Here is a 17,516-nt window from a genome sequence, read left to right on the forward strand (position 1 = left end):
CTGCTAACAGCAGCTTGATCATGCACATTTTCCTGAGTTGAGGTCAAGTACACATGTGTTTGTAGAAGCAAGGCCATACATATACTCACACTCTAGTAGAGCTGCATATTTTAAGTTCTTTCACGTATTTATTTAGAAAGACTGTTAATGCTTTTGTCTCATTTTATGCAAAGGTTATGATCTCATAAATAGGAAGTAAAACTAAAATAAGTTGTGTTTTTGTTTTTTCCACAAGTATTAACAGCTGGTTCTATTTTCTTGGGCAAAAAATCTGACCCACTCAGAGAGAAAAAATGTCTGCTATGTAGAAACTTGTCTGCAAGCTACTCTTCATATATGAAGCTCTTTTTATTTTTACAGAAAGTTCCTTCGCACAAGAAAGTGCACCATGCACACAGAGTGCTTTGTGAAGGTAATAGTGGAAGAAAGTTGAAGATCTTCCTTTTGCTCATTTTTTGTTCTCTGTACAGAGTACTTTTTCCCACCTCAGAAAAAAGAACAGAACATGCATGATATAGTTAAATATATAAATGTAAGTCTAAGCCAGTGGAAATGGAAAATACCTATCAAACGACCGATTGTGAGAAGTCACTCTGCTGCCTTGGATCTCTCTGGTCAGATGCCACATGACGGAGAATCTGAACAGTGCTTCCAGCCTTGTCCCCTTGGCAAGGAAACAAGACAAATACATATTTTTTGCATCATTTATCTCAGAGTAAGGTTTTACTGGTTTTTAAACCTCTAGCAGAACAACAGTTACTTTGCAGATGACTGCTAATCCTTCTCAGGTAGTTTGAGAGCACTTTTCTATTTTGCAATAGACTAAACCAAAATGCCATATATCCATGAATACACAATCAAAACTTAACAGCCACAGTGTTTCTAGGAGCAAAAAAAGACATGTCAATACATCAAAAATGTATTTCAGGGCTCTTGCGTATAAATATTTTAGTCTTGGTTTGTCGTTAGGGTGGTTTAAAAGTTGGATGACAAATGGGGAGACATTGGTATATCAGGTAGTGTTTATTATTGGTAATTCTGTTTGAAAGCTTTTAAAAGATTTTCAAGCTTGTAAGTTAAAAATTGAAAGAGCAAAGATATGAAAACAATGCTGAAGACTGAGGGTGGCTATTTTAAGTTTTATTGTGCAAGGCACTTCTCACAAATATACTGTAAGTTAATAAACAACTGTTCTGTGATTAAACTAGAGAAGTAAAATAATTAATAATTGGCTCACTTAAAATATAACTTACTATGAGATCTAAATACTAAGGTGGACACGGGGTCAACATTCTGTTGACATACACTTAACAAGGTAATAAAGCCTTTTGTTGGAATATGAAGTTTACAAAATTATTTTAGAGTTATTGGTGGAGCTGGGTCAGTTTGGAAATACTGACAAAAACTGCAAGTTTTTAGATAGTGTATGATTTGGGCTGAGACTAATAAAGGTCCAGCATTGACTGATACAGCTTGTATCCAGAGATTAAGTTTAGCTGTATTCCCGTGATTAATAAATCCCAGGGACTGTAAAGACGTGGACAGAGTCTGTCAGACTCTTGGAAGACAAAGAGACCATGGGAGTGAAGACATGAGGTGGAAGGGAACTGAAGGCAGTCTGGGAAGCACTGGAAAACTCTGAAGTGCTGAAGGGGCTTCACTGAATACAGGACTTACTTTATCACGATCCAAAAGTGCATGGCAGATGATGTCTTCACAGATGTTTGCTGATGGTGCCAAGCAGTGCAGCCTGTAGAACAGTTCTACACAGGCAATATGATGCTCCCGTGTCTCTTTGTTCAGCTGATTCCAGAGCACACAGGCTACTCTCTAGGGAAAAATAACAACAATTTATTATTATTACATGCCATTTCTTCCCTGACTTGCATAAATGCCCTCTATTACCAAAAGGGATTTCCAAATCATCTCAGTTCTTGCAAAGAGCAAGAATTTAAGTCACACTCAGACCTAAAGGCATGCAACTTTCCTATCCTACTAGGACAGATAATAAAAATGTATGTGCCTAGAAGTTAAGAAAAGCATTTCTGCTTCTATTTTCTGGGTCAAAAATTAGCAGATTGTACATGTGACAGGCACAGCAATTGGAAACCCAGTAACTGAGAAAAATATCTTGGAACCAACCCTCATACTAACACTAATATCAATAAATGGTCAGAAAAAGGAAAACAGCTTTGAAATATATATACACAGAACAAGGAGTACAAGATGTTTTCATTATTATTCACCCATTAACATTTTCTCTTATCTGAAAACTTAGAGGGGTATCAAACTTCTAAGTGTAGTTTTCAAGCTAAAGAAACCAAACCCTTCAAATCAGAAATCAACTATACCTACCCCCCAAGAATTTGGGCATAAAACCAAGTAGAAATTTGAAAATAACCTTCCATTTTTTAACATCCTGTTGAGAAGAACATGAAGAAGAATGCAATTGCTTTCAAATGATTGTGGAAGCAAAAAATGGCAGTGTAACACAAACCTGCTGTCCCCAAACATCCATGCAAATAACGTTTGCTTTCCCACCCCATCCTTAGAGGTTCAGTGTAGTTGGGCAGTAAAAAAAGAAAAACAAAATTGACACCTGGTAGAAATCTGTTTTCTCTGAGATGATCCTTAGAACTCCAGGAGCGATGGGCGGAAGGGTGACCATTTGTAGCTTTCCAAAGAAAGGGTTGTGGCCAGACACTTTGTACCGCTTCATTCTGTCTTCTATCACAAGTGCCAGGGACTGGGAATGGTTGATCACCTCCAGCAGCGTGAAGATGGACACGTTTTGAACGTAGCAGTCATTCACACAACAGCATATTGTCATTAAGGACTTCAGCCACAGAGGGAAGCTGGCATCACAACCTTCTCAGAAGATAAAAGAGAAAAAAGTTTTTGAATAATCTCAAGGTTATGGTCATTTTTCCAAGAATTCTTCAATCAAGCTTACAGGACCAAGAGACTAAAATGACTGCCCAAATCCAACTGTCACGCTATCATCAAGTCCCTTACTTCAGAAAGGACTTGTTTCAGAGCAAATTATATTCTGTTTCAAAGCAAGTTATATTCTTTTCCCTATTTCCCCCAGTAGAAAGTTCTTGCAGGACCCCAGTAACTAGTGGATTTCTGCTTTCCAGTTTATGTTTATTCACAACTAGTTTTTATAGCTGCTGTTTTCCAGCTGTCATTGTCAAAAACAACAAGAGAGGTCTGCTGATCCAAAGATGCTCTTTCGGGTAGCATCGAGTTGTATTTTTTCAGAAACCATGAAGCACACAAAGAACTGATATGGCTAACATCAAGTCAAGTTATCTTTGCCTCTCCTGAGTGAATAATCAGATGAAGTTTTATTAAGGCTTGACTGGAGATGGGCTGAAGTACAAGTTCACACCTCTGGCTTCAAAACCAAATGTTTTAACTGCTGTACTACCACAACAAAATGACCACTCTTCTTTCTCCACATCAGACAACTTAGCTATCACATTCAACCCAGACCTTCATTATTAGAGGTCCTTTCCTTTTTGCTTTAAAACTTTCTGTATTCCTCAGGATGTGCAGTTGAAAAGAATTTTGAAAACAAGCTTCTACAATCCTAGGATGATATTCCAAGGAAACACAATTATGAAAGCAAACCTTCTAAGTTCAACTACATTGCTGACCACATGGAAGGCACTGCAAATATACAAAAGTGTCCAGACAGCTCACCCATGTAGATGACAGGCATATCCCTTTTCTAAGGAAGACAGCAGAAATTCATAGTGAAGTGAGGAAGAGAATCTGATTTTCCAGTTTCCCACTTCTCCATTCATTACAAATGTACCTTGTCAACTAGCCTTCAGGCCAATAATTGCTCCTGCTAAAGCTAATGAACTTGAATTCCCAGAACAAACAGGCTCCCTAATTATACAAGGTTATTGTTATGTGTTAGCTTTGGACTCCTTTGAATTCTGAAGGTTAGGGAAAGAGCTGTTGTTGCTTCTGTTATGGTTTAGAGCCCCAGTTTCCCATCTACACCCACCTTCCTCTAACACACCCTTTTTTCTTTTGGTGGTTGGGGGAGAGCAGGACACAGGACATAGAAGGAGGGAGATGGATTTTGTGAAAATGCTGAACCATGACACAAGGCTTTACAGGCTAGGTCTTTTCATCCTTTCAGCTACAAGTTTTGTAGTGAAAGCTTTCAGAAGAATGTGAATTTTAAAAGCTTGGTAAAAATAGTCCTTCAGCTGCAAGACACAAAACACATACTGATGTAAGTAAATCTTTAATTCACATGTAACTTGCCTTTAGCCCTGTCAAAAGGTATTGCTACTGGCCATGGTCACATGTCTTGCAAAGAGCCAAGCTCACACTGCTATTTGTATCCTCAAATACTCAAGTTGCCCAGTAAAGGAATCTTTTCTTACCAGGAACCTGAAACAGAGAGAGATACAACTGTTCCATCTCGTCCTCCGATAGATAGACTGGGAATGTGGTACAATCCAACAAAAGGTGACAAGCGGCAGAGAAAGCTTCCTTGCAGTCACCTCTAAGGGGTCCCAAGACAAGCATCACTTGTTCTAAGTCCCACTCTTCTTCCTCCTTTTCTTTTTTATTACTAGAGTTGCAGTCAGAAGGAAGAGAATTAGAACCCTTGTTCTTGAATGCTGACCCTCGAACTGAGAATAAGTCTGAAAGCATTTGTTTAAATTGAGGTACAGTGATTTGCTTTGCATCCCATGGGCTCTTTTTCTTGCTAGCACTTGCAGGTAATCTGTAGCCATTCTCTTTTTTCTCTTTTCCACTCAGATTCATTGCTGACATGCTTTCATTACTTGTTTTTTGAAATTGCACCCCAAAGATGTATTTACTGGAAAACTTGGCAATCAGCTCTTGGATGCAATACAAAGTCTTCTGAATGCTCCCCCCTTTCTTCCAGACATCATCTCTCTCAAGGGTCACAGTTGGCATCCTCAAGTGCTGAGAGAGCTCCGGGGAGGAAGCACTTAGACCGATGCCACTGTCTTCTGACTTCAGGGGAGGGAATGGAGTCTCATCCTCCTCCTGCAGCACAGACTGAGTCTCCGAGGTTATGTCCACATTTTCCTTTTTCACTGGGCTCTAAAACAGGAATGTTAATGTGGTTAATGTGGCACTGCGTAGATCATTTTAAACTATGGAGAACTGTGGCAGGCACGAGGGAACAGCTACGACAGAAAAAAACTCTCGTATCTGCAATTTCCAGATAACAGCTTACTTTTACAAAATCATGAGACAGTTATTTGTAAGCAGTTCAATTCAATTGCATTTAAAACTTAACAAATGTTTATATAATCCCCACGCATTGACTCCTCAAACACCCACAGATCCATAGCCACAGATACTTAGCAAAAGGAAATGTTTCCTTAAAATCAATTCACCACTAGAATAGTATTACTTATGTTGGATTATTTCTAGTCAAATGCACATATTTGTTCTACAGCAAAACTTTGGCAGGCTGTGCTTGTGTGACTGCTTTATGTCATCTACTCCTCGTTTCCTGTCATGGTCTCCTGCACACAAATAATACCACATTGTGTTAAACTAAAATGTTAATTGAAAGCCTTGCAGACCTATTCAGCTGTAAAGCTGGGCTTGATTTGGTAACCCAAGTCTTTGGCAACTGCATGATGCTGAGTGCTTTTCAAAACCATTAAGATCAGGTTCTTCTCAGGAGGTAGGATTATAGCTCCAGTTTCAGAGAAGACTATACTCCTTCACTGTCACAAATAATTCAAACAAGTCAGAACTGAATACTCATAAGAATAACAAGGCATCAGAGGGCTCTGGAAGGGGCCAAGGAAGATAAGTTTCAAAAATCTTTAATGATGCAGTTATCATCTAGGTTAAAGTTACGAGAATTACCATTTTAAAATAAGTTATGTCACTAACAATTTTAAATGTCTATGAGTAGTTGAAAAACACTTACCCCACTTCCACTTCCTGTCTCAATGTCCAAATAGGAGGGAGGCATTTGCACTTTGCTAAGTACCTTAAAACAGGTCTTTAAGGCATGAGTGAGTTCTGGTAAACCTAATACTTCCATGTTTTCCAGAAGAGACTGTACCATATAACTGAGCATCTGTGGAAGATACTGAGTCTGCACTTCAGAGTAGAGTTCCTAAAATAAATTAAAATAGTTATCATATATTATTATTCATTCATCTAGCAACACTGATCAATAATTGATAAAGTCAGTTCATGAATGGTTAAGCTGTACAAACTTGCTTCAGTGCTATTCCTCCTTTCTCCATTCTACATGATGAACACTGATTCACATCCTAAAAAGCTTATGATAGTCAGCCAGCTACCAAGAGACCAAAAAATCCCAGGAAATTATTTACCCAAGAAGCAAAAGGTACACTTCTTCATTCCTTTGATAGAATCACTGCATTTTAAAATGCAAACAATTTTTATTTTGCTAGGCAATAGCACAGGCAGTCATATATAAGTCAGCACATAAGACTATACTTTGCAGGATATAGCAAGCATATGCGCACATGTCAATTTGCCTATTTTCATTTTAGGTAACCATAAGATGAATTATTTGATTTTAAGTTCCTTAAGACTTTGAAGCAGTTAACTTCAGGTTGCCTTACCAAAGGAATCACGTCAAGAAGAAACACCAATAGTGTGCAGAGCTCTGAAATTGTAGGAGGAGTGCTAATATTTTCAAGAGGATATCTCATCTGTGTGGATTTGTTTCTGGATTGAGAGAAACATTATTTTGTAAGCTCTTTTCCTGTCAAAATTCTTGTTATCACAAAAAGGCTTCATTAAAACCAGCACAAAATACTGAACAGCTAGGACTTCCGAAGCAAAGTAAAATGGGACTTCTAATACAGCAGGATAGAACATTCTGTCAAAACCACCTAAATTGTAGCTTGCATGTGGGATGCTAAAGAGCTCCTAATTTTCAGATTGAATCTCCATACATAATCTTACTACTTAAAGTACAATCTTAAATCTTAGAAAGATAAAAAGATAGATATATCTATTTTTCTTCAAAAACCACTTGTTCTTCTAAGGAAGACATCTCCACTTCCCCTCCCAAACCTCTTCCTTCTTCAGGTGTCATTTTGAAAGTAATTTATTTGGTTTTCATGTTGCAAGTTTCCATCTAATAGTTTAGCTGTTTGCCTCCTTGAATTATTTTAGGATGCAACTTACATATCTGCCTGATTCTAACACACATTATGTCCCTTCTAGAATTTAAATGTTTCAGTAAACTTTACTACCTTACACAGATAGCTCTTAAGTGGCATTTTTAAGAGAAGTACTAGTGTTTGACAACATAAACACCTGAAACAATCTTCAAAACATTTGGTCATGTAATCCCAAAGAAAATCCGTGCTTAAGGATGTGATCAACAAATTGACTGTTTTGACAATTTCTGAAGCATTTTTGTTCTCTTTGATTGCACTGTGTGAAAGGGAAAAAAAAAGGAAAAAAAAAAAAGAAACAGATGTTAGTGAAGTTTCTAGGAGCAGGCACATCTCAGTATTAGCTGATGAGTTGTAAAATCTTTTTCCCTTTTCTCTACAAGCTAAAATACATTGATAGTTTTAAACCCAGGACTAAGTAATTCCAGAATAGCTAGAGTTTGAGAAAATTTCTCCTTGGTGAAATCAAGCCTTCAACTTTGAAAATCAAAAGGCTAAGAGTTCTGTCATCAGATTGATTCTTGGCCAGTATAACTGGATTTAATCAACATCAATCATAGGCAGTGTACTTAATTTTCTTCTCTGCTAATTAAAGAGAAATCAAGCATACATGGAGGAAAAGTCATAGAAAAATCTCATCGCACATACAGGTCACTTTCCCTCAGTAAGTCTGCAGAGAACACCAAGCTAGGTGGGAATGTTGATCTCCTGGAGGGCAGGAAGGCCATACAGAGGGATCTGGACAGGCTGGATTGATGGACTGAGGCCAATTGTATGAGGTCCAACAAGGCCAACTGCCAGGTCCTACATTTGGGTCACAACAACCCCAGGCAGCGCTACAGGCTTGGGGAAGAGTGGCTGGAAAACTGCCTGGTGGAAAAGGACCTGGGGGTGTTGGTCAACAGCAGCTGAACATGAGCCAGCAGTGTGCCCAGGTGGCCAAACAGGCCAACAGCATCCTGGCTTGTATCAGCAATAGCGTGGCCAGCAGGACTAGGGCAGTGACTGTGCCACTGTACTGGGCACTGGTGAGGCTGCACCTCACATCCTGTGTTCAGTTTTCGGCCCCTCACTACACAAAATACATTGAGGAGCTGGAGAGAGTTCAGAGAAGGGCAACGAAGCTGGTGAGGGGTCTGGAGCACAAATCTGAGGAGGAGCAGCTGAGGGAACTGGGGCTGTTCAGCCTGGAGAAAAGGAGGCTGAGGGGAGACCTTATCGCCCTCTGCAACTACCTGAAAGGAGGTTGTAGCATGGAGGGCGTTGGTCTCTTCTTTCAAGTAACAAGTGCCAGGACAAGAGGAAACAGCCTCAAGTTGCACCAGGGGAGGTTTAGATTGGATATTAGGAAATATTTCTTCACGGAAAGGGTTATCAAGCATTGTAACAGGCTGCCCAGGGAAGTGGTTGAGTCACTGGTTGAATCCCTGGAGCTGTCTAAAAGATGTGTAGATGTGGTCCTCAGGGACATGGTTTAGAGGTGTACTTGGCAGTATTAGGTTTATGGTTGGACTTGATAATCTTAAAGGCCATTTTCAACCTAAATGATTCTATGATTTGTTAAAAGTGACCTTAAATTGGTTAGCTTTCAGTAAGTTAGCTTAATATAAATGATACAGTTTCAGTTAATAGTTGAAAAGCTGTAGTTATACCTTGCAAGTATGTTGCCACTTTGATTGTAGCTGAGTTTGAGATCAGAACCAAGCGCATCTCTGCAGTAGGAATAAAAGGCTCTCATAACTTCAAGGAACAGATCCCCAACAACCTGTGGCCCTACAATTGAAGGAAAAAATAACCTAGTAGTTGCATCAAAGTGGTTGTTAGGCAGCTCAGTTACAAACTTGTATAGAATTAAATTAGGGGTAGCTAGACTAAAAAAACATGAACACACAAGTAAGAAGAAAATGCCTATGTGACTTTTAAAAATGTCAGATTTTCCAGTTAAAATAAAATTAAATATGTAGATTTTTTCAATAATAATAATAATAATAATAAACAAACCACAAACCAGCTAAAAACCAGCAGAAGGAAACATTAGCACCACTGTCTTATAAGCAGACTAACAACTGCTTCTACTAAGGTAGCATTCATTTATTATAGAATCACAGAATCACAGAATGTTAGGGATTGGAAGGGACCTCGAAAGATCATCTAGTCCAATCTGCCTGCCAGGGCAGGAACACCTAGATGAGGTTACACAGGAAGGCGTCCAGGCGGGTTTTGAATGTCTCCAGAGAAGGAGAATCCACAACCTCCCTGGGCAGCCTGTTCCAGTGTTCCGTCACCCTCACTGAGAAGAAGTTAGTTAGGAAGAAGTTAGGAAGAAGTTAGTTAGGAAGAAGTTAGTTAGGTAGAAGTTAGTTAGGTAGAAGTTAGTTAGGTAGAAGTTAGTTAGGTAGAAGTTAGTTAGGTAGAAGTTAGTTAGGTAGAAGTTAGTTAGGTAGAAGTTAGGTAGAAGTTAGGAAGAAGTTATTAGATAAACAATATATAATCCTCATTTTTCTTGGCATTGCTTTGATAATTCTTTGACACAAAAAGTGCTTAAACGGACTTTCCTGACCTATGAAAGAGCATAAGCTTACTAAATACAGCAGCCTGCAAAACCAGCTGCCACTTGAGTTGTTTAGTCTCAGTACATTAGTTTTATTGTAAGTCTACAGACGTCATAAATTTTACCATCCCTCTTGCACCCAGGATAATACATAGAACAACACTTTGGGATACAGTCGTTAAGACTCTATTAGCTTCTTAGAAATACCAGTTAACCAGTCCATAGGCTTCTCATACCTGTCAGATTCACAGAATATAATTTCAAAGATCTATCTGTACATGGTTCTTACAGGGTATTATTACATCCTAAAAATCTGTCAAGTCACTGGCCTAATTTTCTGATACAGAAAAGAGAAGTTGCCCTTTAAAATAAGAGCCAGCAGAGCCTCACCCTTCTGGTGCTGGCAGCTTCATGTATGCAACAGGACAGACATGTGACAGTCAGGGGAAAGGAGGAAATTCTTCACAGCTCAGTCATGAAGTTTAAAGCTATAGCTCCCACAGCAGCATCAGGCCAGCACAAGCTGGCAGCACCACTGCCAGAGTTACCCCAGCCTCCACACTTCCACAGCAGGTTATTTCCAGCTGGAGCACCTGCAGGTAAGTGGCACTGCCCACTTTGGCAGTGGTACCACCACAGGTTAGCTGCCTGTGGGACTACAGTGCCTGGAAGTGCGACATGGTCACAAGAGTCTGATGCAAACGTGCAGGAAGGCCTGCAAGCAGAGCTGAGCACGGGAAACAAACCCAGGCAAGAGCACTACTGGTGGTTTTCCAGATAAAGCTGCTTTATAAGACAGAACAAAACCAGGCCTGACACTATTTTAGAGAATACGCTCCAAGGAATGAATTGAGCAGAATATTGAGAGTAGAGCAGAAGTGGTTCTTTTTAACTGGCCCCTCAGATCGAAGTTCTGGGCATGGCAGAGTGTTACCCTCACTAGGATACGTCCATGCCACACAGTGGAGTGCTATGCAGAAGAGCCAGAGATAACCTGGAGCGGGTGCTTGCTCCAGAGCACCATTCTGAACCAGGTCCAAGGTGCACACTAATGCACAACACACACATATACAGAATTGTGCAGGGTGTTGTCTTGAGTCCTGCTGTCAAAGGCAAAGGACAGCAAGTTGTAAGTCATTAGCAGTCATAACAGAAGCGACAGGCAACATTACCTATTTCAGGTTTGTCAAGGAGACTGATGAGGATGCGGAAGGGTTTCAAATAAGTTTGATGCTGTTCCTCTGTATCAGACTCTGGGAATTTCTGATGTAAAATTTCAACCAAACTCTAATAAAAAGAAAACATCAAAATGTTATACATAGAAGAGAGACTGCTGTTTTATTAAGACCTCGAGTGTTTCTAAATTTGATTTTTTTTTAGTACCAACTAAAATTGAACTTCAGTTTTCCATACAGGGTAAACAAATTGATGACATCTTCTCATCATCTATACTCAAGAGCTGATCTTACTCAGAGAAGCATTTTTAAATAATTCAGGTAGTTCATCAAAGATGCTACCCTTTGGTTTCATTAGATTCCATTTGTATTGCAAGCACATACAATATTGGGATAAATATAGCACAGCAGGCATTCAGTAAGATAAAATATAACCACCAAAAGAATGCAATCTTTAGGGTCAGAAAGCGAAGGACAAATGAAGTGGCACAGCGAACAATTATAGACGCAGTTTGCGCTAACATGTAAAACAATGACAAATAAATCTGTATATGATGAACACCAACCTCAACCAAAAGATCTTTAGAATATTTTCCAAAGAAATAAATAGCATGGTCTTCAGAAGTTGTTGAGTCTGGAGCAAAAGTACCACCTTTAATATCAGAGCCTACAAGATAAACAGAAGCATCAGGAGTACAGAGGAACACTACAGTACAGAGAACTACACATACCTTGTTCATACAAATATTGAAACTACACTGTATTTTTAACTTTTGTCATTTCAACGCTTTGCTTGAAGATAACACATGTACTGCCCAAGGATGGCCCACATATTGCAGTTTGAGGCATCCAGTTGTGCTATACTGAACACAAATCAAAACCAAGGCCAGGTCCAGACACAGGGACAGCAAGGGCAGCCTTTATGCAACTACACGGCTGCAGCTCTTGTTCTCTCACTTTTAGCCTCCTCTTATGCTGTTAAAAGGAGGCAGATGAGGAGAAACTACAGTTCACTTATAGCCCCTCCTTGACAATTAAGACCACATGTGAATTAATAGACCATTACTTCCAGAAGAGCAAGGTTAAGTAGAGCCCTGATCCTTTCAGTCCACTGAACCACTTCAGAATGAATTATGGACAGGACCAGAAATAACTCATCAGGTACCCTGTGATTCAGGACAGTGAGACGAATTCACCTCTGAAGAGAAGACCTGTTTGCCAAATGAATGCTTAAGTTTATTAAACAGGTACTTAATAAATGGCAACTAAACAACACTTTATTTAATCATAATTCATTAACTGCTGGCAAAAGTGTCTTATAATACATTTTTAAGCACTCATTTTTTTCCTCTTAGGTATTCAGAATATTGAATATCACTGTATACTGTACAGTACCTAGCAACCATGCATATAATCTTCTATTAAGTGACATGTCTCTCCTCAGCAATGTCTGTGTAGCTGCTGACAGAATATAGACTAAATCAGTCCTGTGCAATAGAATAGGGCTTTCGTTGCAGTCCTAGGATGAAAAACAAAGACACTTTACCTGTTTATGAACACTGAAACAAGCCAAACTGGTAATGAGGGGTTTTTTAAGTGGTAATATTAATGTTTTGGAAAAAAAAGCAACAAACCACCACCAACAAAATATTTTGTATACCAAAAATCTCAAGAAGGGAATCTGATGCAATTGTCATCATTTTAATATTTAAGGTACAGTGCTACAGTTAAGGTAAACATATTAAATTCTTCATTATATTATGCTTTTAGACTTAAAATTACTTGCTACTTTCAAAATACTGATTATACTACTAGGTAAATTAGAAAACAATAGGGAACAGCTCCTGTTTCAAGGAATATTTTCTTTCCTAGTCTTCAAGAGAAGTATCTTAGCTTAGCACAGACAGTTCCAAATGCTGAAATCCTACTTAAAAAAGGAGCTCAATATCTTTTTCCATACGTAGTTTCTCAGGCCTGAATACTTCAAGCACATTCCAAATATCACACAATATTCACTGCAAAAGCACATCTTCATTTGAAGAATTTTGATGATGTAAAACCAAGTTAGCTGTAAGGATTCTGAGAAGCAGCCATCTCTACTATCAATTGATGAGGGAACAAGAAACTGCAAAATCTGTTCATTGATTTTGAAGGTACAAAATTCAGACATTTGGCAATAAAAAAGGTAGGAGCTGGATTGGTTTCACAGAAGACACCTTCCACACAAAGTGTGCTGTGACAGTACCAAGTTAGTCCTCTTACCAAAGCTATGTAAAATGGGAAGAAGAAGAGAATAACTTCTAGAGTGTTTCTTTGCACAAGGACGTTCGAATCCAATACCGCTACACACAAAGACTTTATCTGTAAAAGGAAAAGACAACAATGATAACATTTAAACTACAAGCACTGTTAATAATGACAAGAAAAGAAAGCAAACTTGGACACGTGAATAATTTAGTTTTAAATAAGAGCATAATTACTCAGACATTTAAGTCCTGTCCTCAAAATGAGTTAAAAAAAAGGTTTTGTGGAATACTGTTAAAAGAATCTTTAATATTTACGAAATACTTGGTTTTGTAATAATACAGAATGTCACAGTGTGACATCACCACCCATCAAACAGAATGTGAAGCCTCACAAAATGCAGATATTAAAGTACTCTAACTAGCATTACAGTTATTCCATAATTCAAGTTTAACGCAAATTAGTACCTACTGAAGATTTCCATTTTTCTGAAAAAATAAAAAGATACTAAATTTCAGAATAGCCTTTCAGGACTGCAAACACTTCGAGAAATCCACATTAAACATTGTATATACTGTATTATAGAAAAGCTGGTCTTCAGCCTTAAATGTAAATTGAGAACAGGTAGAGAAAACATGTCAGGTTTATCTTCTGATTCGAAACAGCGTCAATCTTTAAAAGCTGTATGTAGTGCTGATTGTCAAAAACTGCAGAAGCTTCAGAAGACTTGCATTCTGCAGACTAACCAAAATCTGTATGAGAGATTCTGGAGCCCTCAGTACAGGAAAGACGTGGATCTGTTGGAGAGGGGCCAGAGGAGGCTACCAAGGTGATCAGAGGGCTGGAATACCTCTGCTGTGAGGACAGGCTGAGAGAGTTGGGGTTGTTCAGCTTGGAGAAGGCACCACGGAGACCTTATTGCAGCCTATAGCCCAGAGAGGTGGAAGATGCCCCATCCCTGGAGACATTCAAGACCAGGCTGGACGGGGCTCTGAGCAACCTGATCTAGTTGAAGATGTCCCTGCTCATGGGAGGGTGATTGGACTAGATGACCTTTGAAGGTCCCTTCCAACCCAAACTGTTCTATGGTTCTACCATTCTCTGCCACATTTCAGGGAAGATGCTCCCATGACGTAACCATATTAAGTAATTCCAAAGTGTGGAGCTTTCACCTTCCCTTTCTCTCTCTCCAAAAATATTTTTAAGAGCATGTAATTCTAATTTAATACTGAGGAAGCACAATCTGCTAGTATGCTGGTATTACGGTAGACAAGACTTTTCTATGAGGAGAGTAATGAACTTACTGTGAGGTTATAATTGGTGCCAAGCATGTACTTCTGCTGTTTTCCAGACAGCTCTCTGTTGATATGACTGACAACAAAAAGAGAAGCAGGCAGCCTGATGGACGGGCTGACCAGCACACTGCCCCAAAGTGCTCCATAGAACACTTCTTGGCCCATCAGTAAGGAGAGCTTCACAAGCAGAGCATCTGTTCTATATGGAAACATATTTGACATGAGAAAACACGTTTTTATTAGTTCAGTTTTATACCATAAAAAGACAATTATACACAGAATTTGTACTGTAGTTGACATAATTTATTTAATTTCACAGAATTAGTATTGTAGTTGACATAATTTACATAATTTCCTCACCTTTGTACTATCAGTATTACCATTTTTACATGATGATGGCCGGCATCTGATTGTACAAAGCAAATCAAAACCCACTCAATCCTTTGTCGCTGTGCATATTCATTGAAGCAAAGTTTCTGTGCATACTTTGGAAACTTCTCCGGTAAATATCAGCAAAAATTAAGCTCTGACCAAAATAATGCAGTAGCTCTGACTGCAAAATATTTGTGGCGAGAGGTGTCCCATACTGAATTTGAAATAATTTAAGCTGATGCTAGACTCTGAAAGTCAATTTCATCAGTCTGGGAACTGGAAGATACCCTACATATTTGTACTTATAAATCAATGGCCTCAATTTGTAAGTCACTGAATGAAAAAAAAAAAAAAGCTGAATTTAAAAGTAATATAACACACCTTCCAACAAGATATGTTGATCTATCTTTCTTACATCAGAATCATTACGATAACTAAAAAAAAGCCTCTCTCATGTAATTTTTGTATTTCACAAAAGAACATTAAATTATTTTTAGCATAAATCTTTCACAGTGTAATATATGGTCAGTTCCTGCCTGTGATCCTCTTTGTTCAAGGCAAAGAGGATAAGAGTGCCATCAAGAATAGAGAAAGAAGGTATAAAACCAGAAGTTGGAACCTGGAAGTTAATCTGTACCTCCTATTAACTCACTAGTTCAAATTTAGTCAGTTTCAAAATAAGTTCGGTCTCCCTAAAAAGGCTTTAGATAGACGGAGATTTACTTCCAAGGGATCCCCTTTCTCCCCCAAGTCCCCAGCAACTAGTGCTGTAGGAAAGAGAAAACTATACAGCGTCACTTGTAAGTCTGCCTGACAAAAAACACATACTAAATTAATATTTCTATAGGAAATGTATAAGAAGTATATACTTGTCCACAGATTCACTGTTCTGGAATTGGCAAATAAATGCTACTCACCAAGTTAGGAACACATACAATTTACTCTTAGCCACTCCAGCAATTGATATAAGCCTTCAATTTAACACTTGTTTTGAAAAAGGGGCAGTAGACATAGAAATATTTTGCTTATCAACTGTAATCTACACAGCCTAGCATATCTTGCTCTTTTTTTTTTTCTCAAGTGTACACACAGCGATTTAAGATTCAAAAACGGCAGAGAAAACAGCCAGCACATCCAGACTGGTAATACAGAAGGAAGTACATTAGCAATGTAATGTTTAGTGACTCTTTAAGCAAAGAAATATTTGGATGAAACCTACAGCGCCTGAGCTCTTATGAGATCTTACAAAACAGTTCTGGTAACTGAAGAAAAACCACTACACAAATGGGCGCTGAGCTGCTCTTCTCAGCATTCTTCCTGATCCCGACTATGGTACTGAATGCTGTTGGCGTAACTGCCAAGAGTGAGAGAGACAATAGATTTTATAAGAGTTGCCTCTTGCTCATGGTTTCAGAACCTGAAGGTAAGCAAAATATCTTTTACAGAAAGATTGGAAAGAATTCAGTTTCTCTGTCATGTTACAATATTTAAATAGAATTTATTGACAGAGCAGTGGTTTGGGGAGTCAGCTTAATTATTTAGAAGTTCAGAGGCGCTTTAAGAAATAGTTTTTGTTCCTTTCTCTCAGAACACCTATTTTTAACCTTCCTTTTCTTCTTTTCTCCTCTTCTCCTCCTGAGGTGAAAATAGAAGGGGAAAGGGTTTTTCTACTTTAGCACTATTTGTTGCATCTTTCAGTGACTAACCATTCTTCCACACTTAGAAGCTCTTTTATCAAGCCTTCTACACAGAGAGCTGACAGAAATTTCCTGAGAATTCCATAGGAAAGCAAAATACTGTATATTGTTTTAAAATTAATATTAGTGCTTACCTGTCATAAACTTCTGATCCTTCTTCCAATCCAGGTAGTAGTCCTATTACAAAGGCTTGAAGACCAGGCAGGAGGGACTTTTGGAGAGGAAGAAAGTATTTCTCGTACAAACCAAGGAGAACTGGTCTCACTGACATTGCTGCATTTGCCAGCAGAGGAAACAAACCAGAGCTTTAAAAAAAAATTTAAAAAAATTAAAAATTATAATAGTTAATTAAAATAGACTCGGAAAGGCATATGCTTTTAAAGAAAAAATTACCTGTACAAGAATAAATCCTTGGCAAGCCATTTTGTCCCAATAATTTTAAAGATTATTTCATAGGTTTCTAGTGCCTTTAAATGCACTCCACTAGGTAGTGCTGGATGCAGACACTGAGATAATCTTTTACTGATGATCAGCCGTCTTGGCAATAGAGAATATTTCAGGTTACTCTGAAGAGCCTGTAGAAGGAAGATGAGAATAAATAGCTATAATGATGCATATAATGACTGCATGTCAAAAGTTTCCTACTAGCACTTTGAGAAGAACTACATGCATTCCAGAGTTTTCCTTCATAAATGTATTTTGTTAAACTAAAACAGCAGAACTTTGCAACTGAGTTTTAATATGGAAATAGTAATGAACAATCTAGAAAAGTCTGGTATTACCTTGCTTAGGAGCTGGAAAAGGAAGTCAAAGGACAGGACAGGGACAGGGTACCCTTATCCTATCTCCAGGGGAAGGAGGGAAGTAACGAAAGGGCTTCTCAGCTTTTAAGTACAGGGAATAAAGTAAGAACTAAATAACTATTTTTCCTTGTACATTTTCACTTCACGTATAGCTGAAATATAAACAAAAAACCTGACCAAAGCAGGCATGATTAA

The 17,516-nt window shown here is 38.5% G+C and overlaps 1 protein-coding gene across 2 annotated transcripts in view; it reads right to left on the reverse strand.

Annotated features, from left to right (window-relative positions):
* The window catches only part of DOP1B (DOP1 leucine zipper like protein B), a 48,744-nt gene that overhangs the window by 19,002 nt on the left and 12,226 nt on the right, over positions 1–17,516 (reverse strand). For both annotated transcript variants that reach the window (XM_065626949.1, XM_065626948.1), the window contains exons 3-17: positions 16,912–17,093; positions 16,653–16,823; positions 14,459–14,648; positions 13,173–13,271; positions 12,306–12,429; positions 11,477–11,577; positions 10,908–11,022; positions 8,837–8,957; positions 7,324–7,443; positions 6,621–6,726; positions 5,951–6,142; positions 4,410–5,103; positions 2,600–2,868; positions 1,678–1,830; positions 564–664 (exon numbers count right to left, since the gene is read on the reverse strand). In XM_065626949.1, coding sequence (XP_065483021.1) covers positions 564–664; positions 1,678–1,830; positions 2,600–2,868; positions 4,410–5,103; positions 5,951–6,142; positions 6,621–6,726; positions 7,324–7,443; positions 8,837–8,957; positions 10,908–11,022; positions 11,477–11,577; positions 12,306–12,429; positions 13,173–13,271; positions 14,459–14,648; positions 16,653–16,823; positions 16,912–17,093 — 2,738 coding nt within the window. The remainder of the gene's footprint in view (positions 1–563; positions 665–1,677; positions 1,831–2,599; positions 2,869–4,409; positions 5,104–5,950; positions 6,143–6,620; positions 6,727–7,323; positions 7,444–8,836; positions 8,958–10,907; positions 11,023–11,476; positions 11,578–12,305; positions 12,430–13,172; positions 13,272–14,458; positions 14,649–16,652; positions 16,824–16,911; positions 17,094–17,516) is intronic.

This window comes from Caloenas nicobarica, chromosome 1, assembly GCF_036013445.1.
Source record: "Caloenas nicobarica isolate bCalNic1 chromosome 1, bCalNic1.hap1, whole genome shotgun sequence".
In the NCBI taxonomy this organism is placed as follows: Eukaryota; Metazoa; Chordata; class Aves; order Columbiformes; family Columbidae; genus Caloenas; species Caloenas nicobarica.